Source organism: Pseudoliparis swirei, chromosome 4 (assembly GCF_029220125.1).
Source record: "Pseudoliparis swirei isolate HS2019 ecotype Mariana Trench chromosome 4, NWPU_hadal_v1, whole genome shotgun sequence".
Lineage (NCBI taxonomy): Eukaryota > Metazoa > Chordata > Actinopteri > Perciformes > Liparidae > Pseudoliparis > Pseudoliparis swirei.
In genome coordinates, this window is record NC_079391.1 from 13,954,062 (window position 1) to 13,979,511 (window position 25,450).

Consider the following 25,450-nt stretch of genomic DNA (forward strand, 5'->3'; position numbering starts at 1 on the left):
AGCTGCATGCAACGTGCAGAAAAAGCTAAACGGAGGACTATGGTGCGTGTTTTTAAAGAGCATCTGCTGTGAGCAGATTTGCCATTTCGATGTGGGGTTGTACACATTTTTTTGGTCTGCTTGTTCTCAGTTGCCTTCATCTTAACCGCTCAAAAGCTTACTGTTTTTAACCGTAAACATTATATTTGATATATTCCTATTGGAGTATATTCCACCTTCATGTATGCACTTCCATGGGTGGATTAACAGTTCTATTTGAAGTTGCTCTAACACCGTGTCTGTATCTGTCTCCTAGGATCAAACCAATAACGATGCATGGCCTGTAAGCAGCCAGTCATGGCTCAGAGGAAGAGGCCGGGGACCAGCGGAGGAAACAGTATGGCTGCTCCCGGCCCCGCCTCCTGTCCCACCCTTCATCCTACAGAGTCATGTGACCTGAAAGCCCTCCCGCCTCGGCAACGCCCAGTTCGCTACCCAAAAGAGTCACATGAATCGAAGCCTCTCCCCCGTTCTTGGAAGGCACAGTATTCTCCTCCCAAGTCTCAAGACCTGAGTCACAAGCATCCAGAAGTGGAAGTAGAAGCAGCCGTTGAAGTGAAGCGGTACAGCAACCCAGCAGATGCAGAACTAGTGGACCAGCGGCCAGCAACACCGTCCACGCCAGAACATGGACGTGGCCAAGATTACCACGGCCGGGCAGACTTCCACGGTGGAGCTGACAGCCTGGATGACGACTCCAGCTCTGACTACATGAACAACACCTCAGACGATGAGGAAAACTATGTTGACGGTGAGTATGATACTACTGTGGCTGCTTAATGTTTGATCATTACTACCCCTCAATTTTTCCATTGTAGAATTTTCAACACCTCATTTCTGTTTGATCAAATGTTATGGGAAACAAAACAATCTTAATCTCTGTTGAGCATGCACTGAATTGGAAAAAAGAAGAAGAATTTAACTGCATGTAAATGAGAGCAGACAAAAAAAAGAAGATAAATAACCTTCATTGGCGGCAGCATCCTCAAAAGTATTCAGTTATTCATACTTGATGATATTGCCACTGTTGCTATTTTTGTGAATTCAAGCAAGGGTGTGATCTGTCAAACAAGATTAAAGATATTTTTATTTGCAGCATGAACATTTCCACATATAAATACATTTGGAAACCTTATGTCCCAGTGTTTCATAGTTGAAAGTAACTGAGACAGAGACAGGTTTTTACTAAAAACTATGCATTGTATTACAGATAATGCCCAAAATACATAAAGACAAAACTTGCTGTGCTTGAATAAATATTTTAGCATTTAAACTTCGCACATCCATCATCTGAATATTTAATTATTCTTTCAATGTTTTTGTTCAAATTATATTTAACATATTATATGTATTCATGAATAAACCACTCACTAATTATTTTATAAAAAGGAGCTTGCTAACGATCCAACAGTAATGGCTGCTGAATTGCATCGGCTGTGTTTAAAACATGACGTGATGAGTATGTTACTAACTACTATTGGTATTGTGTTTATTAATTTATTTTCCAGTGTTAAATTAACTAATAATGATTACAACTCCAGTGTGCAGCCTACACTTGCATGTTATGGATTCACTGTGTATAGGACATGTATAACTCAGACATAGTACTTTAGCAACCGTTTATCTGGTAATTGGCACTCACTTTGTGAAATTAACATTATTTTTGCAGTGTTTTTTCATCACGCACTTGTAAGCAAGAACTTCAGACACAGGAACTGGGAGATGGTTCACTTTCGTTGGCGATATTTTGCACTACTTTTGCAGGATGTGAACTTGGCATCAATAAATGACAGAACCCTTGTTATCACCACCCCGCATGCGTCAGGGCCAAGTCATATCCTTATTTTTTAATGCACACACATTCATATAGAGAGCGATGTGGGGGCGGGACTGATACAGACAGATGGTACATCATCATCTTGCTCAAATTGTTTTGAAGCCAATGCTGGGGGCCATACAAATGTACATGCATAATCAATCGCAACTTGTTAATCACATTTTTTTAAATTAAGATCCAAGATTAATAGAGTATAGTTCCCGACTGGACTTAAATGAGTCGTCAGCTGTTTAGCCGGCGGCCGGCATTTAGTATAAAGTATTAGGATTCATAGCAATTGATGGTGACCAATATAATGTAAATAAATCACAGGATTCTTTACATATTTGGAAGCGATTTTATTTTTGAACTATTTATTGGTTCCCATCCCGAATAGCTACATTCAAATGTTTCGTACCGCAGTGCTTTTTTGGCATTAAATAAATAAGACGTAGATATTAAGAAACATGTGTTTGTGATCATAACTCTCTGCAGGGCTGGCAGAGGAGGATGAAGGTGTGACTTACTACATCCGCTACTGCCCAGAGGATGACAGCTACCTGGAAGGTATGGACTGCAGCAACCAGGGAGACTGTAAACACAGCCACGGCCACGGGGACTGTGTCACCAGCGCTCAGCCGGGCGCAGCCCACCCGGAGCAATGTCTGGAGGCTGTGGAAGGCTGGGCCGAGGAGGGAGAAGGAAAGGGAGAAGGCGAGGGGGAGGTGAAAGAGGAAGAATGGGTGGAGGATGAGGAGAGAGAGGGGGCAGTGAGGGAAGAGTGGACAGAAGAGGAGGGAGAGGGGGCAGTGAGGGAAGAGTGGACAGAAGAGGAGGGAGATATGAGGGAAGAGTGGAGAGAAGAGGAGGGAGAGGTGAGGGAAGAGTGGAGAGAAGGAGATGAGGAGGCGAGGGAGGAGTGGAGAGAGGAGGGCCAGGTCATGCAGGAGCAGTGGGCGGGTCAAGAGAGGCACCGGGTGGAGGAGTGGGCCGAGGGAGAGGGCGAGGTTCGCTGTGAGGTGGTGGAGCAAGATCCAGATGAACAGATATACAATGGAAGACCAGAACCCATCCTGGACCATCACCACCAACCCGCCATGCAAGACACACTGCACAACCATGAGGAAGAGGGGGAGGCACAGAGAGAGGTGTACTGCCCTAATGAGGAAGAGGATGAGGACGGTGACGAGGAGGAGAGACGTGGCGGGGCTTACACTGGAGACTACTTTGCCCCAGAGGACAATGGGAACTCAGTGCGAGTCTCCCCGTACCGTAGCCGCAAGGTGGTGGTGGAGGGGGAGACGGGGGAGGAGGCGGAGGAGGACATTGATCAGATTGTTGCGGAGATCAAGATGAGTATGAGCATGGGGAGTCTGAGTAGCGGCACTGACCAGAGCCCAGAGGAGTTGTTGCAGGACCCCGCACCAAGTGACTACCCGCACCCGAAGCCTGACGCAGCCCCCTACCCACAAGCTCACCATCGTCATGACAGCAGGCCCAAGTCCCTGAACCTGCCCTCCATGCTCCACAACAACCCCGACGTCCAGAGAGGCATCAAGGCACATGCACGCTCGCCTGAAGACCGGCAGAGATGGACACCAGAGCAGGTGAGCTGTTTTTCCATTTACTCATCGACAGTATGACCATCCCAAATTTGTTTTTGCCAGAACATGAACATGAAACCAAGCCAGCAGAGTATTGGGTTCAGAATCCTAAAACAACAACGTACATTACTTTCTGCATGCTGCCTGTCCTTTACTGGAAATGACGTGCGCTAGATAGTTTGAGAGTAGGACTCCACATCACTCTCCCTCTTCTTTAACCAGAAGACACAGTCCATGCTCTATTTTTCCGAACAAAGTGGTGCTTATTTCTCAAGTATACAGTGTAAAAGCACATCAACCAGACAACGGCCAAAAATAAATGTTGTAGTCTGATGATTCCACTTGTTAAGACGTTATTAATAACGTGTGATATAACCTCCATTGAAGCCTCTAAATTTAAAAGGTGCTTTTAATATTAATAATGCCATGCACGATATCTGGACCATGTTGTGAAATTTGAAAATACTAGTAGAAAAATGTTTAATGATTTTTAAAATTCAAAACTAGTCCTTTTACAGAGAGAGGCACTCAGATGAAATACGGAACGTACCAAAAACAGCATTGACGTAACGGTGTCCACTAAAGCTATTTCATTGCCTCGTGGCAGCTTTGTGGGGAGAAGCTAGAGATGAGTTACATGACACGTTGCTCATCGCCAACTAGAATAGCTGGAGCCTTTCCCCTCCCCCGTTGTTTAACTTGAGCTGTCCCCCTCCTCATCTCTCTCCATCTCGCAGCTCCGGGCGAGAGCACACACACACACACACACCTTGTACAGAGCTCCTCCATCTTTGAAAAGTCAGATGGTAAAAGGATCGTCTCCTGCGGGCAGCATGCTGACACACACCTGTGTGTACCCACCTGTGTGGATCAGCATGTAACACAGAGTGCACATCACTAAGGAGCTCATTCTTAACACAGAACTGGGTCAGGCGGTGTAACTAGATTAAATTGGCAGAGCGTACGGCACACTGCAGATTGAAATGACTTCCAGACTCCCTGAGATGAGTCGTTGGTCTCGTCCGCTGTTATCAAATGAAGTGTTCTGTGTAGAGCACCCCCGCATGACCTTTGAATGAACCAGGGCAGCAATGACTTTAATAAAAGCTTTCCTACACAGTGTGGGTCAAGAGATTATGAATAAGAAGAATCACAAAACAGAGGGACGTGGAGGTCATCTGCACACACAGGGTAAATGACACAATGCTGTGGTCTTATTTCAAATCGTGCGTGGTGTTGTACACATCGGTGTGTCAGTGTTTTATATTTTGTGTCATGTTGGTATGACAGGGGTCAAGACTCTGCACTTTTTTACTGACCGTTGGTTTTGGGCTGTAATCGAATGTTCCTTTCTACAGCGTTCTTAACCCGTGTGGAAATGTGTGGAATTAGAAAATAGTAAAAAATAAATAAAATAGTATGAAATTAAATTGAGGTACCAGATAGATTACATTACATTTCATTTAGCTGACTTGCACCGTCGACACAGCTACGGGGAGCAATGCGGGGTGAAGTGTCTTGCTCAAGGACACATCGACGAGGACTAGCACAGCCGAGGATTGAACCGCCAACCCTCTGATGGACCTGCTCACCACTGACCCACAGTCGCCTGATAGATTTAGTATATTTTAGTCAAGGTTCCTCTTAAAGTCGAATGCTTCTTATTTTCAATATTTTCATTCAATCTGGATTTAGTTTAGCCTTTAAATGATAAGATCTGCCTTCACAAGTACAGCACGGGACACATCGGCAGAAGCTGCCGGTGCTCTTGGTGCCGGTCTTGTGAATGCTAATTCTGCTGACGGTTGAAAATTAATGCAGTGTTGATTAATTGATGATAGATGATTCAGCCTCGCTAAGATTTTCTGTTGCAGATGAAGGCATGCACGCGGGCTGACTGGAGCTGGGACATGAATGTTGTTTTGTAGAGCGACACAGTTTAGCAATCCGTCCCACCAAACAACAACACGGCTCTAATTAATGTAATGCTTGTTTGCACAACTTGTTGGGCAGCATGTTGAATACTGATCAGGACTTTATGTTTCGCTCTCGCTCCGCAAAGGAAACCACGAGTGTCATGTTCGTGGTAATGAATTTATATTCCAGACACACGGCAGCACGGGCTGCATTTCTCTGTTTCCCTGCCACACCAAGGAGGGCGAGGTTTTATTGGCGGGGAGATTTTATTTCAACAAGTAATACGATTGAATCTTAATGAGCAATTGTGGAGATGGATATCCAGGGGAATCAATGTAATCCTCCCTCTGTGTGATTATATAGATGCTATGAATATGTCCATATAAGTGAGGAGAGAAGAGACACAAGAAAGAGCAGCTAGAGGACAAGTGAAAGACTTAAACATGTGCCAGTTTGAATCAAGACCAACAAAGACTGCCTCACTATTTAGATGATTTAGTTTCATAGTTTTTGTAGGTTAACACTTTTAATAATGAATCATTTGTTATTATAGGTCCACAGAGTTACTCTCAACAGGCCCACCTACACGAGGAACATGACCTTTCCTCCCACCTGATCCTCTGCCTCCCACTCTAACCAGCAACACAAACAGAAAGGAAATGTTTCCCATGTGCTGCCTGGACAGAAGTCCTCTTCTCATGTCCATCTGCTCGCACCTGTTCTCCTATGTTTACCTGCCAGGTGAGCAACGGTGCAGAGCAACCCAGAAAACAGCAGCGCTCCGACCTCAACGTTCCCCTGGAGAACAACAATGTACTCGAGGTGAGATGTTCTGTTGCAGCGCTCCTTCATCAGCTCCTGAAGGTCATTTACACTTGAATAATGTACGTGTGTGTACATGTGTGTGTGTGACAGTCTGAGTAAATGTGTGATTGAGTAAACAACCTCAGCTCGTGGCTTCGCTTACGTCGTGATGGCGTCCTGGTAGTTAAGCAGCAGGTTTTTTTTTGCCGTTTTTATCTATCTATCTATTCTCTTTCTCTCTCTCTCTCTGGCCATCTATTGTTTATAGCTTCCTCCTCCCTCCTTTAGTACGAAGGTGTAAGTGCATCTGTGCAACTGTTTTCACAAGTCAGATGATATTTTAATTATGAAGTCTCTACTGTTTACACAGGATTTGTTGTCTTGGCGAATGATAGAAATGTTTTTACAGGATGGGATACTCCTTGGAGGTTCTCTCTTCATCTGTGTTTTCTAATAATTAACTTGAAGTATGTCAGCAGACTTCCCTGCTCATGCCAAATGTTTCTGCTGGTGCTCTTTAAAATTAAACGTATAGGCCTTGCGGGTTGATTTCATGAAGTGCTGCTTGAATAAAGTGTCATACATTAATAAAAGCAGCAGATGTTAGCCAAGTGCAACACCTAGCAATATTCAGAAACGGAATGAAATTGGATTTGTTTATTTCTTTCTTGCATCACTTGTAAACATTTATCGGTCACATCCTGTTTTTATTTCTTCCAGCCAACAAAGAAGGTTACGTCGTTCCCCAGCTTTGTTGATGGTGAGTTAATCTGTCTGCACACCTGTTTAATGATGAAATCTAAATATTTTAATTGCATGGAACCAATCCAAGCACTCAGTATGTCATTTTGCGGGCCTGCTACAACTCTTCCAGTCCTTTCTCCGCGTCTGGGCATAATCTAGGCCTCATCATGTCTGAGGGGCTCAGCTGCCTGTTTGCTCCTTAAGATCCTGACAGCACATTGTGTCCCTGAGTGGGTGTCTGAGAGTCCACATCTACATATCAGAGACACAGATTAATCTCAGCCCAGCCTCCCACCAGCACTGCACCTCCGTCAGCTCACAGCCAGTGGCCATCTCTCTGCTGATTTCCATCCAGCCTGTTATCGTCATATCTCCATCCCCTGAGCGGCAGCGTTTGGCTCGATTTCTCTTCACAGCATGTTGACTGCAGTGATTACGATACTCTCCCCGCCACACACCCGACCCTTTCAGTGTAACCGCACTGTGTCCTTCCCTGTGTCCTTCCCTGTGTCCTTCCGTGTTAACCACCATCCTCTCTGACCCAGTACCAGGACCCTGCGAACCAGAAGACCTGATTGATGGAATCATCTTTGCCGCTAACTACCTGGGCTCCACACAGCTGCTGTCTGAGAGGAACCCCTCCAAGAACATACGCATGATGCAGGCCCAGGAAGCTGTCAGCAAGGTCAAGGTACTCCAAAACACACTGCCTCAAACATGCAAACACACACATACAGTTATCCATACCCATACTTCTCCCCATGCAACAGGCCACATTTGTTTCAGGTTGGACGTTTCCTCCGAAGGAGTTGCTCAGATTTAAATGACTATTTTTAAAAACGATAACAAATTCCCGGGAACTAATCTCAGGAAATATTCGGCAGTTTCCATCGCAGGTCCTTTCTTTTTCTTTCACTTTCAAGGAACTCAAGGGAATCAGGGACTTAATTCACTTCCTGTACGATATAGGGAGAACTTCCCGATGGTTCTTACTGTTGGGTTGGAGTTTACAGCGATAAATGTCTCAACTCATCGGCTTCAACTTGTGGACAGCTTTGTTCATAAAAGAAGCAAATATTGGGCACCACTGGCATTAGGCCTATTCGTAGGATGAGGGGTGGACATTGCTTGTTTGTTCATATTAAAGACAAATATGATCTCACTCGTTGAGTCAAGAGAGCAGCGAGCAACCCAGAGAGAGAGTGAACGATAGAGGGGGAGTGCTAACAAAAAGAGTGAGCACAGAAAAAAACTGTTGCATCTGGTTTCATGGCAGTTCTCTTCTTCAGTAGAACATAATAACGATCATTATTCTTTTTTTTTTACACCATACTCAAATATCGAAGCACATCAGGATGACTGTTGTTTTATCCTTGTGTGTGAACATTGCCCTCCTAACAAGCAACATAGTTTTTTAATTTGTCTTTGGTCTAAATTGCCTAATCTTTAGGGTTCTTCCAAAGAGGTGGGCATGCAAACAGGAATGTGCAAAAGTGACGTTTTAGTTGCTGGTCCCATAATTCCTGCAACTATTTGGTGCTGCTAGTTACTTTGTGCAGTCCTGATTGAGTCTGAAGATGTCACGGGTCGCACCACGGGTAGCGAGGGGCAAGAGCTCATGTGCAGAGGAACGAACAGGACTCGGTGTGGATGACAAAAAACCCTCTTGTCTTCACTAAGGAAAAAGGTTTCTAAAAAGTAACAAAGTACAAAAAGGGGCAGGCAGATAATCTGAGGTCAGGGCAGGCAGGTCAGGAATACTCACTAGCAACATGAAAGACTGGACTACAGACAAAAGACAATAATCCAGCATGAGACAAGGGAAAGACTGGCACAATATATAGGGGGGGAAACAGGTGTACGACATGAGACACTAACGAGACAAGAGTGGCTGAGGGCAGGTGCAGGGAATGAAATAATCAAGGACACAGAGGAGACACAGAACAGGGCCTTACAGAAGAGCAGATTTGTAATTTTCAGTTTTCACGACTTTGACATGTTAACTGATTTTTTAAGTTTCGACTTCTTTTTTTGTTCTCCCTTTTCTCCCCTGAGGTGCCAGCGTAATGTTACAGTCATCTTGTTGGAGTTCAGGCTGATTTAGTAACACTCAGATTATACAAACTCCCTGTAGGAAATCTATCCGGTGGCTCTACATGGCACATTCTGCATGTTTGATTGTATTTGAATAGAGTTTCTGAATTCATTTCTCACATTACTGGAAAATGTATCCATAAACTTAAACAAACATGTGAACACCTTGTTATTTCAGCATATTGTTTATGTGGCTCATCATACTTAATAGTTATCTTATAGTTATTTTAGTTTCACGTCTGGTCCAGATTGCTCCTAATAAAATGTACTTGGACATCAGTGCTGTTTGGGATTTGAGCAAAACATTATAGCCATAAATAAAGCATGAGTGATCTTTCAGGTGTAAAGAACTTAGCCAGATTTGGCCGCAGGGCTCGTTGTTTGACACAGTTGGCTCGATAATGAGACTTCTGGCATGTGAACCTAATATTTCCCTCGTTAACACTTGCTCCCCGCTGTTCACTAATGTTGTTGTGATGATGATAGTCCAGTGCACTTTGAGGGAAATACTGCCGATGGTTCCAGGGCAGCGTAGAGGAGCTTGACTCATCCTTTTTTGATGAGGTTAATTGCTGTGTTCACTGTTCCTCTGCCCAGAGTGCTTGTGTCTGACTTTATGGAAACAGCTACTCAGAAATGTAGACTTTCAGCATGTCTCACATTTCTTGGTCGTAACTTGTGTGATCAAAAGACATCGGTTCATGACGTGATGACATCATGCATCATCATTGATGTTTGGTGCACAGTTGCTTCCCAGACACCAGGCTCTTTTAGCTCCCTCTCATGGGAACACAAGCTTGACTGTATTTCTAAATATTAAATAACCTCCCATATGGTGTTTTACTTTTAGAAAGTTGCACGCTATATTGAGTGGGTTTCCCCAGTGGGAAGACCTGAGGGACGTCCAGCACTTATGTCTTAATATTAGGTCAGGTTTCCTGATCAGGCTCCAGGTAAATGATATCAGCAGAATGGCATGAAAGAGTAAAAAGCCGCCCATGACAATAAACTCCAGTCTGTGCCAGTTAAGGATGGTATCGTGAGGATTTGATCAATATTAATACGCGTATCAATGCCTCTTATCAACAGTCTTATTGTTTCTTTTTTGTCATATTGTGAGAAAGATAAGAGATTTAATTAAGAACATAATCAACACTGCTTTGTTATTCTTGTATACATACAAATAGTTTAATGTTCTCCTTGTTGGCCAAATGTTTTGATACATATCTGGGATTACCTCACACACAGGAGTTATCAGCATCTACCGGAGTAAAACGTAGCCACACTACATATTTATGTTGTCTCTGCCATGATGTGTGTCTCACGCTGCACTGAGCCGGAGTCGGTGTGTTTGTCAGAGTAAAGCATGACTCCGCCCCTCTTGCAAAGACGGGCGCAGAGACAGAGAGAGGTTCTAAAGCACCGAGAGCAGAACCGTTATGTCTGGACCTCATCAATACTCCGTGTTTTTACTCATTTAGACCCGATTCTGGTTTGGCACTGAGTTTCGGGGGCGCTTTCCAAATGCCAACAAAACTATTGGTTTTGTTCTCTAAAACTGGTCACATTATATCTAATTCTGTAAACGTATCAGGTTCCTTATGCTTTGCGACTGCTGGTGACTTAACTTAGTTTGATCCTTTTAATCTAGGGACAGACTCAGAAGATTATGGCTCTGTCTTACTTCAATAGTCTACTGCTCAGCCTTGTCCTTTAACGTGACATGCTTCAGTGTCGTGTAATTTGTTCCACCTCTACTTGGTGGTACTGGTTCATGTGCAAGCTCAGAATTAGTTTAAATATTTATAAAATTGTAGCTGAAGAGGGATATCAATTGATACTGGTACCTTTTCATATAATTAGTCCTACAGACACTTTTCAATCCATAAAATAAATGACTTCAGTTTAGCCAAAAACATTAGGCACAATGTCGATATCATAACCATGAGTGTGGCATGAAAGATAATAAGATAAGAAAAGATAATATAATATATTATAATCCTTTATTAGTTCCGCAGTGGGGACATTTACAGGATTACAGCAGCAAAGTGCACACAAGAAACACAGTCAAATGTTTTTTTTAATTTGTTTTAAAAACAAGTGATGTAAACAGTCATAATCTACAGTAACATTGTATATACACAGGCAGAATACATATAGTTATGTTCCACTGTGTATTAATATTGCACAGGTTGGGGTGGTTAAAGTGATTAAGTGTTTTTTTAAGTGTGTTTGTGGTCAACTTGTAGCTCAGTGGGTTGTGCAGCCTGACAGCAGCAGGAAGGAAGCACTTGTGGTTCCTCTCCTTGACACAGCGGGGCTGAAGCAGCCGGTGGCTGAAGGAGCTGCAGAGAGCTGCCAGAGGGTCCATCAGGGATGATAGCTTAGCCATCATCCTCCTGTCTCCCACCACCTCCACTGCATCCAGTGGACTCCCCAGCACACTGCTGGCCTTCTTTACCAGTTTGTTAGTCTCTTACTGTTAGCTGTCGAGACGCTGCTACTCCAGAAGACCACTCCATAGAAGATGGCTGATGCCACCACAGAGTCAAAGAAGGTATTCAGAAGTGCTCCCTGCACTCCAAAATACCCCATTCTCCTCAGCAGAAAGAGTCGGCTCCGTCCCTTTTTATAGAGTGCATGTGTGTGTGGGCCGACTAGTGGATTGTTCAAGTGAACGCCCAGGAACTTATAAGATTTCACACCTGGCTAAAGTCTGTTAAGAAGCTGTGGATTCACATGTTGTAGTCAAAGTTTCAAACCCAAATCTCTAATAACTCTCTGAAGGGTCACAGCCCAACCAAAGAGTATTATGCAACAGCAAAGAAGGGTGACAGGGAAAGGGAACGTCTTTTGGCTGGTTTCAGTCTCAGAGCCCTCTTCACGACAATGACGATGTCATCAGTCCACATTGACCAAATCTATGTTTCAGATTAGACTCACTCACTCACTCACTCACTCTGTCACTCACTCGCCGCCATGCACAATTGCCTTCCCTGCTCAATGTATTGTCAGGATGAAACCATGGCAACAGTAATCCATCACATTTAACTGCTTTCCCCTTCGTGGAACACGACCATTGAACGAGAGGTCGACCATTATCTCCTCGGTTTGTCCCTCGTTGACAAATAAAAAGCTGTCCAGCAAACTACATTTAATCTTTGACATTTCAGTGGACACAGCCAACTGCACACGAACGAGACATCACATGTAGTCAGGGTGCCGCCATGTTTGTACATCCGCTCCATATGAACCCAAACCAGCTCACATGGAGACGAGCACAGAAAGGCACTCGCTGAACTGCGCACAAATAAGTTTGACAGTTTTTTTTACTATTACTGTCTTAGATATCTACAGCTCTGCACAGTGGCTGAGGCAAACATCCAGTCTCACTCTCTGAAATGGAACGGGGGTCAAGATAATACTGGAGAGGGATCCTCCTCTGTTGCTCTCCTGAAGGTTTCTTCTCTTTTTTTCCCCCTGAAGGGTTATTTGGGAGTTTTTCCTGGTCCGATGTGAGGTTTTGGGGCAGGGATGTCTATGTGTACAGATTGTAAAGCACTCCGAGACAAATTAGTAATTTGTGATATTGGGCTATACAAATAAACTGAATTGAATTGAATTGAATAACTTCCTCTGGTCGATGACAGATGGAGAGGGGCCTCCACTCAGCTTGAACCTTGTACAGAGGGGTTGATTTAGTGCTAAGAGTACTTCAAAAGATTATCTGTGTAAGTTCGGGCTCACGCCAAAACCAGAACTACTGATGAACTGATCAATGAGCCTCCATGGTGATCTGAGCTGAGTGATTCCAAGCATAGGGACTCAGCCTTGTCTTCTTTTTCTTTATGACAGCCCAGAGAACAAATCCCAGGTGCTCAGTTTAAATCCTTGCTCTGGGCTTCTTCTTTTTATAATAGTGATTATGACATGAACACAATCTGAATTACAGACTTAAAGTCTTTCTTAGCTGCAGTGCTTTTAGAAATGGGGGCCTAACCATCCATCTTTCTTTTGATAAATGTTCTGACTACAAAACGGATACTTGCAAACAACAACCAAAACCCTCAAGACCCTCATAATAGAGCTTTATATAGATGCCAAGATTACAGTGTTCTTTTATATTTGCACACTTTTGATTTTCTTTCGGTTTAAAGTCAAAAAGGCAATTATGACCCTCTGTAATTGATTTTTATCAGATAAGACACACACACACACACACACACACACACACACACAGACACATCATCATCCCTCTTTCTCTTTCTCTCTCTGTTTCTGAGAGCAGCGATAGCACACCTGCTGTTAGGTTTACTTCTTTCCTTCTTTTATTTACCTTCTTTATTTCCTCCTCCTCCTCCTCCTGTTTGTTGTGCTCCCGTATCCGCTGACCTCGTCCTGTCCCAACGCCCGCCTGCCAGAAGGTACAGAAAGCTGCCAAAATCGAGAAAAGGGTGGTGTGTAATAAACACAGCAAAAGGAAGACCCTTTGGCCACTTTCCCTCCACTCTCTGCTTTGCTTTCTCATTTTATTCGTCCCTGTCTGTTTCTGTGTCTTGGTCACATTTGTCGTGTTTATAATTAAGTCGAATACCCCTTCGTCAAGTTTTACAAAATCAAGACAGCAGTGTTTTCTTTATGTGAACGGCTGTACATTTCAGCAGCGCATCTTTCAACGCCTGAAGTGTTGTAAGGCAAAAGAACTGCTGAGTCCCATTTTAAAAGCGCACATTGACACAAATTCATAAGCAACCACTGTGACCGCGAGGCAACAGAAGACATGTCAGCAGGGTTGAATGCTGTGGGAGAAGCTCTGTATTATAGCTTGGGGTTCTCTTTAATACAGTGTCATATTATAGTATAGTATAATATTTGTAATGAAATTATGAACACACAATATATGATTGAGTTATTGTACTAAATGAACCTCTTACCCATGCTGTGTGTCTGGTGCCAGAACAATTCTCCAGTGATTCAAGTAATACATTTGCTATTAATAACAGTCAAATTAATGCGATCTTAAACTTAAGAATCTGAGGCTTTGGAGGATTTGGAGATTTAATGAGGGTGGATTTTGTTGCACTGTAAAGATGTCGAACAACCATTTCCCTCAAATATACCATGATCATTTATCACAGAAACTTAAATACTTGGACCAGTTTAGATTTTGCTGACAGAATAAATTGCAATATACTAAATACAATAATCTTTCACCTCAGAGTCAAGGACATCCAACTTTATTTTAGCGAAGAGAACAGTAAAAAAAACTCACTTAATCCAACACAAATCTCATGTCACAATCACAACTCTATTTAGTGTTGGCAAATTATTTTTCATATTTTGTACTTGCTTCGCTGTTACCTTCATGTAAGTTAAATGATGTATTTGGGAGATAGACATTTCTTTGCCTAATCTTTGTGTGATTCACACAGTGTTCACCAGCGAAGGCAGATAATAATTCATGCTATAATTTACACATTGAACTTCGGGGATCTGAGGTACTGCAGAGAGGCTTCAGCAGTAAACAACCTCAGCTATGACTGCATGCATGTTAGGCTCACTGTTATCAAACAACTAAGGGATCCTAACAGAATAATGTGTTTAGTTTTTATATTCCGTTTTATATTTGTGTATACTGGACTTCACAGTTTAGCTGTAATCCAAACATTTGAGTGGTTATCTTTACCTTCGCATTGAAAATGCGGAAGGTTATGTTTTGATCGCCGTGTATTTATTTATTTATTTGTATGCGTGTTACTCGCATAACTAAAAAAGTATTAAACCGAATCGCATGATATTTGGTGGGATGATTGGTTATTATCCGGGGACCATTTGATTAGATTTTGGGATCGATCGGGTCAAAGGTCAAGGTCATGAAAAGGTCAAAATCTTCTTTTTTCCATAGCGCGGTCAATTTTTATCCAATTGGCATGCAACTAATGCCAAAATGTTCATAATTCAATGCCCAATCTTGTGATATGCGAAGGTATGCGCTCTACCGAGTGCCCATTCTAGTTCATCAATGCTACAAGCAGACGTCCATCATATAAGAGGGGGATTGTCATTTGTGCGGTATCAACCGTTTCTGTAGGCTGCTCTGGATTAAATCCACAAGCAGATTGGATTTTTAATTGGGAGAATGGCTGCAATCATAAATGATCATCAAATGAAAATGAACACAGGTTAAATGCAAAAACTGAATTATGTCTTTTAATCTTCATCTTTTGATAGTTTCTGTGCATCTTCAGGATACAGATGTATGAACCAATGAACGTTACAAGCCACGGTCTCCTTTCAGGAAATATTGAGGGACAGCCATATGTTTTAGCTAGCTGGTATGGGTTTAGTATTGAGCTGCTTCTTGTGTCAGTGCCAGTTTACACTCCTCATGCCTGGACAGTTGAAAACTAAAACCACTGCAAAAACTAGATTTGTTTGCCTTTTGCATCTAACATTTAGACTCAGCAAACCTAACAAACATTCGGTTAGCTGGACCTAAACCTTAACTATACATGCATCTTAGATGTCGACACTTTCCAACTTTTAACACGGACACGATTCAGGTGGTACAAAGTTCTTACACAATCAAAGTAAAAGAAGACGATGTGACCCACTCTTCTGTTTTTTGTTGTTTTTCTTTTATCTTGCCACAGGGTGCAGAGGGAGACGCTCAAACCCTCACCGAAGTCGATCTGTTCATCTCCACCCAGAGGATTAAAGTCCTCAACGCAGACTCACAGGTGAGTGCCAGCAAGTACACGTTTCTGTCTTAAGAGTCTTTTTCTCTCAAAAAGCTGTGTACCCGAACTTCACCTGGGCCACACACTGAGCTACACAGGGCCACACATCAGGGGAGCGCTGTTGTGACACAGCTGTCATTACTGCAGCTTACCCGGGAAAGGAAACACCACAACTGCAGACTTCTTCTTTTTTTTTAACTGTCAGAAAAATATAAGTTTGACATTTTTATGAATGAAAAATGACATTCATCTGCCAGTTTAAAAAAAGCTTTTCTCCACTCTTCCCTTTTAGTTTTACAACAAGCAACTGTGTGAAGCAGCAGTACAGTTCTTCACCGGAGGAAGAGTCTTTGATAGAAGTAGAAAACGCTTCTGAGCGCCTTGCAGTTCTGGGGATCCCAAAAAAGAGCTTTGTGCTTGCAGTAGCAGTTAAATGTATACGTGATAAATGGTTCATTTGCAGTATCTCTCTCTCTCTCTCTCTCTCTCTCTCTCTCTCTCTCTCTCTCTCTCTCTCTCTCTCTCTCTCTCTGCCTGGCAAACAGCATGCTGCAATGCAGTTTATATCTTCCTCCTTTTCCAGTCTGGTTACCACTGATTGTGACACTCTTGAGATTCTGAGTAAAAACATTAAAAAAACTCCATGCTGCTTGCAGGGGATTTCTAACATTGATTCATAATAAGTCCAAATATAAATAAAAATAACTCTAAAGTGGACTAGTGCATCACCAAAGAGTAGGCTATAATAAAACCACTTGACAGAGTTAATAAAGTGAAGTTTACTAAAAAAGGACATTGAAGTTAGCATATTATAATAAAACATGAACTAATACAAGTTCCTCACGGTAAGCATGCAGATTCACCTTAAAAGTCCATATCATCTCTAAACTGCTGTTTTTTAGTCAGATAGATGTAGATTTTAACTGAGTGAACAAACATGATTAAAATCACTTTGTTTTATTATCACCAACACTCAGAAACCCATCTCAGCTCTTTGTGCACCTGTTCATTATTTTCAGATGAATGTACTGGAGATCTAACTCATTATGGTGTATTTGGGCTATAATTAGATCATTCAGTAGTTTAAATTCAATCAAAAGATGGCCTGCATGTTTTCTATCAACAGTAATTCCATCCCACTCGGCCCTCGACGCATCGTGCAGCTTTGACAAAGACTGGAAACAAAACTGCTGCACATGTGCTTCAGTTAGAGAATATTACTTGTCAAAGGAAACCAACTGTTGGCAGAAACCAGAATATTACCAGATACAATTACAGCTTATTTCTAAAAGCTACGGTATCGTGGTCTTAAAGAAACACAAAAAGAAACCTCACTGTCAGGAGATATGACATCATTCTTTCAGTTCAATTATGTAATTGTGATGGAGTATGTGTCTATTTATTGTCTCCACCTTTTGAATCTGGGAAATGTTTATAGCAAATATTGTTTTGCTACCCAGTGTATTGTACGGTCCAGTTATAGTTTACATTTTGTTGTTTAGTGGTCTACTGAGTCACTGCAGCATGAAAATAATGAATCCTCTCCATTGACTGGAAATCGGTTAAAAAAGATCTGCACTGATGATATCATCTGGTTTTTAGGAGTTGGTTTGGAGACACTAAATAGTTTTTGCGTTATATATTATACATCTAATTTTATTTATTAGGTCCAATGGGGTTTTTATTTGATTTCAAAGCAGTGAATCCAAATTGTCTTTATCTAAAATGATTAAATGACGTCATGTACAAGTTGACATGGAGTAGGTGCTGTCATACAGGGTGGAGGTTTAAATGGATCATGTGTTTGATGTCTGTGGTTTTGGTTGATATGTCAACAGGAAACGATGATGGACAACGCGCTGCGTACTATATCCTACATTGCTGACATCGGGAACATTGTGGTCCTGATGGCGAGACGCCGGATGCCACGCACGGCCTCCCAGGACTGTATCGAATCGACGCCCGGGGCACCCGAGGCAAAGAAGCAGTACAAGATGATCTGCCATGTCTTTGAGTCCGAAGATGTAAGTCCTTTGTGTGTTTTAGAGATCAAGAACCTGCTGTGTGTTCATGAGAGAAAGTGAATCCCTCCGTCTGAGAGAGGTCACAGAGATGTCAGTGTCTTATGGTCACTGTTATTGTTCTCTCATTGTGTAATCGTACAGAAGATGTGTCTTCCAACATCTAGAGATAAGAAAGCAATGAAACATATTGCTTAAGAAGTATTATTTAATTGACGGGTTATATTTATTTCAGCTTCTCCGTTATCAATAGGAATGTTTTTCAATCCTTTTATGTGTAATCTTGAATGTTGTTATTTTCAAGTTAACGCCACATTGTCACAAGTGATCCCACAAAAATATAGAAATCGGAAAAATTATTCATTTTGTAACTCCTAATGACCAAATAGGGCAACCCTCTGACATGACATGATGTCAATTGGCCGGGCATTTTAAATTCTGTTGAAACACAGAACTGCTGCTTGTCTTGTTGAAGCAGATGCAGTCGACTTGGCAACATGAACAACTGAGTGTCTGTGCCAGTCGGTATGAAGGCTGGACTCCAATCTGTCCTCGCTTTGTCTCATTTCTGCTGCCAGGTTGTAAAGGGCGGCCAGAGTTACAATACAACCATTCAGCCGCTCATCCATCAACTATTAAACGGTTTGTTATTGTGGCTCTGCTGACTGGAAGCCGTGTTGGCCTGTTTTTTAAATTTTCTTTATTTTCATTGTTCTGCAAAACTAATTAACTGTGTATTGATTTTGAGAGTTTGGGCCATGAACGTCTCCAAATTCTGCAAGAGATTTATATTCCATTGTATGATTCAATTAAACAAAAGAAATAGGGAGAGCTTGCAAAATGGCAACATCTTTTATTCTCATGCTCTATCTTATCTCTCACAGCCAAGATAAGGCTTCAGGTTTATATTTTTCACTTTTACACGTTTTACTGATTTCACTCCTTTACAACTTCTACCTATCTTGGTAAAAAGTGTATTTTAATGGAGGGAATTTCCAATTATTTTTCTACTCAGCCCTAACAGATCAAATCTTCGTTATCAATACCACCCGTCATGTTGTTTATGTCAACAATTGCCTGTCTGCTGTAGCTGTTACTTTTCTGGGACAACAAATATATACAAAAAATCTATCTCAAACTGACTTCTATTTTTTCCCTTGAACACGCATGAGGATGAATTTCTTTCTTTTCGATGAAATAGACAATAAACTCTCTTTGGTTTCAGTCCTCTTCATTCCTCCTCATGGAGCAGGAAAGTGTACTTTAGTTTGTTTTTGTCTGCTCTCCTCTCTCAATGGGAAACAGCTTATGACAGCAAAAAACAATTTATATTATGTCTTCACATATTCTTGGCACCCTCCGTGCCACTGTATTTGATGCTCTTATATACAACCCAGTGAAAACAAGCGCCTGTGGTTCTAACAAAACAGGATCCCCAACACATGTTTCTTTCATGGTTCCTGTGTTTCTGTTGCCAGGCCCAGCTAATCGCCCAGTCCATCGGCCAGGCGTTCAGCGTAGCTTACCAGGAGTTCCTGAGAGCCAATGGCATCAACCCCGAGGACCTGAGTCAGAAGGAGTACAGTGATATTATCAACACCCAGGAGATGTACAATGACGACCTCATTCACTTCTCCAACTCTGAAAACTGCAAAGAGGTTGGTCGATATTAAACGTGCTCTGAATGTGTTTCTTACAACTGAGAGACTTTTCTGCGGAGTTGTTTTTGGTTTGTGTCCGTGCAGAACGTAAACACTGAGACCGGACATCTTTGCTGCAGGGCCAACACAGAAACACATATACAGGAGCTGTTCACTAATTAGACAGATTAAGAGGCAGGTGGTCCCATAATATGCCCTGAAAGCATTACTGGAGGCTTTCGGAGAAACAGTTTCTGCTCTTTGAGTAGAGTTGGGCATTACCACGCAGCTGCTGTATTAGAGGCACTCGAGTCGTTTGTAGTGATGGGAAACGGGGCTTCCATGAAGCTCTAACGCTTCCTAACCAACTGTGTAGAATCGGAGCAGGGAAATGTTGTTTTAGTACATTAAGTCTGTGTGAAGATGTACACAGAAGAGAATTATAATTGTGATGGAATAAATAAATCACTGGTCAATCTTTTGAGTGTGTATGCCCAATATAAAAACATATATTTAAACGAAATGGAACTTGGTTATGATGTAGAAATGTCACTATCCCACTGAGATAACACCAGGTGGAAGGTCGAGGTGCAGATTCAATGGTAATGCCGATTCAAATCAACAATGTTGAGAGCAGCAGACGTTGTTATGTGTACCAATGCCACAGAAAGATGAATGAAGTGGCCTCAACAGACGTTGATTCGACTGTGTCAAGACCTCTGCTGTTTAGCAACACTCTTTACAGCCACACTGATTTGTCTTGTCACCACGACAATCGCCATTTTCTTTTGACCGAGACAAATGACCACGTCAAACACTTCAATGTCCGCTCTACTCTTGTGATATTTCCGTGTTTAAAGCTGTTCACTGAGATGCTGTGGACATGAATGTCTGATACAGTTCAACTCTCCAATCAATTATGGGGAATTGTGACATTCAGCTTCAACGATTTGGATTGAAAGAGGAAATGACGGAAACTACCAGAGAATGAAGAATGCAACTTTATATGGTCTGGGATGGCGTGTGTGTCTATATATATATATACATATATATATATTTATCTTCCATCTTCCATTATCCAAACCGCTTGTCTAGAGTCGCGGGGCACTGTAGCCGATCCCAGCTGACATTGGGCGAAGGCGGGGTTCACTCTGGACAGGTCGCCCATCTCAGGGCACATATAGAGACAGACAACATTCACACATACGGGCAATTTAGAGTCTAATTAACCTGCATGTCTTTGGACTGTGGGAGGAAGCCGGAGAACCCGGAGGGAACCCACGCTGCCACGGGCAGAACATGCAAACACCACACAGAAGGACCGCCCCGACCGGGAACCAAACCCGTGGCCCTCCTGCTGTGAGGCGACTGCTAGCCAGTTGAACGGAGCTGAATCCGGTGCTTTTCTGCAGCAAATTGTTGAGGGAAAAAAAGTCTCAAGCATGCTTATGCAAACAAACATTTTCAACACCTGCGTTTCTTTCTTTCAGAATAAAAAATAAACAAAACTGAAGTAATGTTCGTGTTCTTGCATTGGTAGAGGCTCAAGTCGGTCGGCATGGTTTAAATTCAGGTCAGTTTCTGCACATGATGAGACGTGAAAGGGACCAACAATCTGTCTGGCCTCCACAGCTGCAGCTGGAGAAGAGCAAAGGGGAGATCCTGGGCGTGGTGATTGTGGAGTCCGGCTGGGGCTCCATCCTCCCCACGGTAATCTTAGCCAACATGATGAACGGCGGGCCGGCGGCTCGCTCCGGCAAGCTGAGCATCGGAGACCAGATCATGTCCATCAACAACACCAGCCTCGTGGGGCTGCCACTCGCCACCTGTCAGGGAATCATCAAGGTACAGAGACACTGAAGATATGAACTCGATAATAATCTAACATGGCTCTAAACCACATTGCCTCCGTGACAATGGACACGCTGCTTTAAGTGTGTTTCTCTGTGTTGAAGGGCTTGAAGAACCAGCTGCAGGTGAAAATGAACATTGTGAGTTGCCCTCCGGTTACCACCGTCCTCATTAAGAGACCAGATCTGAAGTACCAGCTGGGCTTCAGTGTCCAGAACGGCATTGTGAGTATGAGTGTAGGCGTGTAGGTTGTCCTTTGTATATTGTGGTGTATTTCATGTCCCTGTTCGGACATCAAGTTTGTTGTATAATCTTCTGTCGGCCGAGGTGATGAAGAATGTTGGTGATGAAAAGATCTCCGCGGACACTGTCTTGTTGCTGATATAATGCAGTTTTATTACAGAAAGAAAACAGGTCTAATTACGAGCGTGTACTGCTTACAGCCCGGGTGATTTCAGAAGGTCCAGGGAATCCACGAAACCCACGAAATCCACGACCCCGAAATCCATGAAATCCACTGAACCCCCAAAATCCACACAAATGAATTTGTGTTACCTCTTTTAAGGAAGCAAGAATGGGCGTGATTCTGCTCCAGCCTTGGAGCAGAACGTCATTCCATAAGGGCCTCCTAACGCAAACCATCTGGTCCAACTCTAAACAATGGTATTCTATACCACAGAAACCTTGCGATCCTCTGGGCTCAGATCTATAATATGGCTGTATCTTTAAGAGCTGTAATGCAAAATACACGACAATATTGTTATATTTAATGTTAAGAATGGTACATTTTGTATTGGTTACCGTACAGCATGTTTAGTTTCACATTCCTTTCTCATTATTTTTGTCCCCCTTTATTGGACCCCCTGAAGATATGACACCTCTGTCATTTGATGTTATGCCTTGAACAATATTTGTTTACCAAATATATTGCCTGCTAAAAACAAATTCATAAATAATTCCATTAGGAAGGATCCGGCAGGATGTCATGTGCTGTTTTCTTTCCAAAGTCAACTCCCAGCCTCAGTGTCAGATGTCATTACTGAGTCATTGCAGACTTGGATCCTCATAGTGGCGTACATTTAGCATGGACTCGTATTATCAGCACTTTGCAAGAATTTGGTGTAATGTTTCCTCTTGCGTGTCCTGTCAGATATGCAGTCTGATGCGAGGAGGCATTGCCGAGCGCGGCGGGGTCCGTGTGGGTCACAGGATCATCGAGATCAACGGGCAGAGTGTGGTGGCCACGGCACACGAGAAGATTGTCCAGGCCCTCTCAAACTCTGTTGGCGAGGTTAAACTCATGCACACAAACACACACACACACACACTAACATACCAATATGCAAGTTTGCAAACATGGAGCACATAGCACTGTGTAGAAAACTTTTAATGTGTCGTGTGACTCGAGAGAAACTCCTCAACCATCACAGACTGAAATTAAGCTTCAAAGATGTGGACATTTACCAGGCAGGGGAAGTTTAACAAAAGTTGATAATGTTCAGTTGCATGATGGGAATTGAAGGATCCAGCCTGATGGGAAACAAAAAGACAGGATGACTGCGCAGAGATGAACAAGTCGCACTGCTAAAGACTTTTTGTAAATATGGAGAAAGGTTGTGGTTGTCTTGGAAGGATGGCGTCAACCTACTGATGGATTCGTTGAGTTTAAAAGCGAGAACACGAGAGTCTCAGGCTGTGAAACAATGTCCTGCTTTCACTTCTCACGATACGGGTAATTCTGTGTGGGACTGTATCGTTCATAAGATGGCACAATCTAAACCTCCACTGAGCTTGTTTCTCTCACCCAGCTGTCACATGCATTTACCTTTTATCAGAGTCGGCCCTCTGCATGTTCTCAGTATATCAAGTTAAAACGGTTTATGTTGCATAGTGGAATAAATGTAAGTCTGCTTTATGGAAACCAGGAGATACTTTGTGTGGTATTTGAGTAAATGTACTTATTTTTCAGTCAACCTCTAATATAAAGTCACCCTGCATACAAATAATACACACAGGATTGTCTAGCTTGAAATATGAACATATACTCCGTATTTTGGACCTTTTTAATTGATTTTTTTTGTTTTTGTTTTTGCCAGATTCACATGAAGACCATGCCGGCCGCCATGTTCAGACTTCTAACCGGACAGGAGACGCCTATGTACATATAAACGATGGCCAGGGAGCGTTCCACAGGGCAGGCTGTCCGCTGTGATTGGTCGATTATCTTACGGGGCGAACCAAGCTGGCCAGTGACTTGGGGAGGATTGTTTCTCCCGTCAATTAATTTCTCTTTTGTTTCTTTTTGTCTGAGATGACTTCAATTCTTCATCATCTCTCCCGTGTCTGTGCTTAACATGCACCAGCCATTTTATTGACATGAGATGCTTTTCCATCTGACCAGCTGAAGAGACTGTGTGTGTGTGTGTGTGTGTGTATGTGTGTTATTTATTTGTCCTGTCAGTGCTTTTATGTGTCACTTCCGTGAGATCGTGTGGACAGACTTATCAAGCGAATGTGTCACAATTTATTTTGTATACTCACGTAATGCAATATGATACTTCTACTATACTTCTTGTATAGTTCCATCCTGTTCATTTATTTATCATGTAAATACATATTTTGCTAATATTGCAGGTGAAGTAGGTGGGGGATGGGGAGGGGCCACAGCTGCATTGTACATATTTATTGAATCTCGCTGTTGAATTGAAATGGTCTGCGATGAAGGCAAAGACACAATTAAATGCCTGATATCATAGTTGCCAGTAAAAAAGTGGACGAGTTCAGTGTCTGACATGTCAGGTTCAAACATGCTACGTAGATATAATGTACATGTGAATCAACCCAATGCTCGCAGCAGGGGTTTATGGGAGAAACGCCATATCCTTTTCATTTTCTTCATTTTACGGCAATACAAGAGTTCAAACTCTGAAGTCTTTTATAAATCTCATGACCAAATCACACACATTTAAATAACGAGCTGAGTAAAACTATGAACATGCATCCACTATGCTTTTGATATCTAAGTCACATGAAAATGCAGTTTCTTTTGTGTGCTACTCTACTGTATGTTCATCTTTAGTGTTCCTGACTGAAACTCATGCATACTATGAGTGGATTGTGAATGTAACGGTGTTGTGTGAGCTGTCCCATTGCCATAAGCAGTATTAGAATGTTTGTACAGAAGAGAAACGTGTCTAGTAGTGTGCTCATGTTAAAAAACAAAACAGAAAACACAGGTTTAGTCTCTGCAAACATGTCCCCGCCTGTGTGTTGGCTTTTAGTCCGGAGGGAATAAGAACTGTGAATCTCACACTGTGACAGAAACGAGCCTCAGCGCTGGGGAAAGGTTCTAAAATGCATCGTAGTACATTTGGACCACATGAGCGTGATCTGTGTGCATGCCTCGTGAAGTAGTTTCATGTCATTGTGGCAAGAAAATAAAAACTGCGCTAAACCCGGCTGCTTTTATTGGACTGGATCGAAGTGGTTCTGACAAACTGGTTTTAAAAGGTTGGGCACCGACTGGGTACAACATGTTTCCATGATTAGCTTGTTTTTGTATGGATTGCACATTGCTTCCAGAATTAAAAAAATAAATAGATAACAAAAAAATGTTTGAGAAAAAAATTAAAGCACTGATAAGTCCAAATTTTACTTTTACACAATTTTAGGCTTACTTTCAGTAAAATTCTGAATTCAGTCTGATTATTATTTCCGGACTTACGAGATGCCTTTTATAAAAATCCATACGAATTAAGTTAGCATTTATTTTTAAATATTTGGAAATGGAGCCATCCACAGATACACTCACGTTAAACATATCGCAGGAAGTAAAATGACTTCAGAAGGATCTTTAAAAACTAAAAAAGTATTACATCTTTTTGTTTCCAAATTAGTAGTTTGTCGATGCATGTTTTGCATAATTTCCTGTATATACAAAACTGCAAAGCCATTAATTACTAGTGTATTGTACATATTGTACGCCACTAATACGTAGTGAGGAATTGTTTCTAAGTGCTGATTTCGTAATGCATAAGTTTAAATATTTAAATATGTTGTGTTCACACTGGAAAAGTAAATAATATAAGTATACTCATGCGAATTCTCAACACTTATTCTTTTGAATGTGCAGGTAAAATTACCTTCTTAGAAAAACTCTGAGACATTTTAAAGCCTACCG

General features: G+C 42.2%; 1 protein-coding gene across 1 annotated transcript; it reads left to right on the top strand.

The window, feature by feature from the left end:
- Positions 1 to 335: 335 nt before the first annotated feature.
- apba2b (amyloid beta (A4) precursor protein-binding, family A, member 2b) lies at positions 336 to 24,728 on the top strand. The gene is made up of 13 exons (XM_056413094.1): positions 336 to 790; positions 2,351 to 2,622; positions 2,857 to 3,462; positions 6,118 to 6,198; positions 6,901 to 6,940; positions 7,470 to 7,615; positions 15,672 to 15,758; positions 17,597 to 17,782; positions 19,258 to 19,437; positions 21,052 to 21,264; positions 21,375 to 21,494; positions 22,421 to 22,561; positions 23,367 to 24,728. The coding sequence occupies exons 1-13, from the start codon at positions 337 to 339 to the stop codon at positions 23,436 to 23,438; spliced, it is 2,598 nt and encodes an 865-aa protein (XP_056269069.1). The 5' UTR covers position 336; the 3' UTR covers positions 23,439 to 24,728.
- The last annotated feature ends 722 nt before the right edge of the window (positions 24,729 to 25,450 follow it).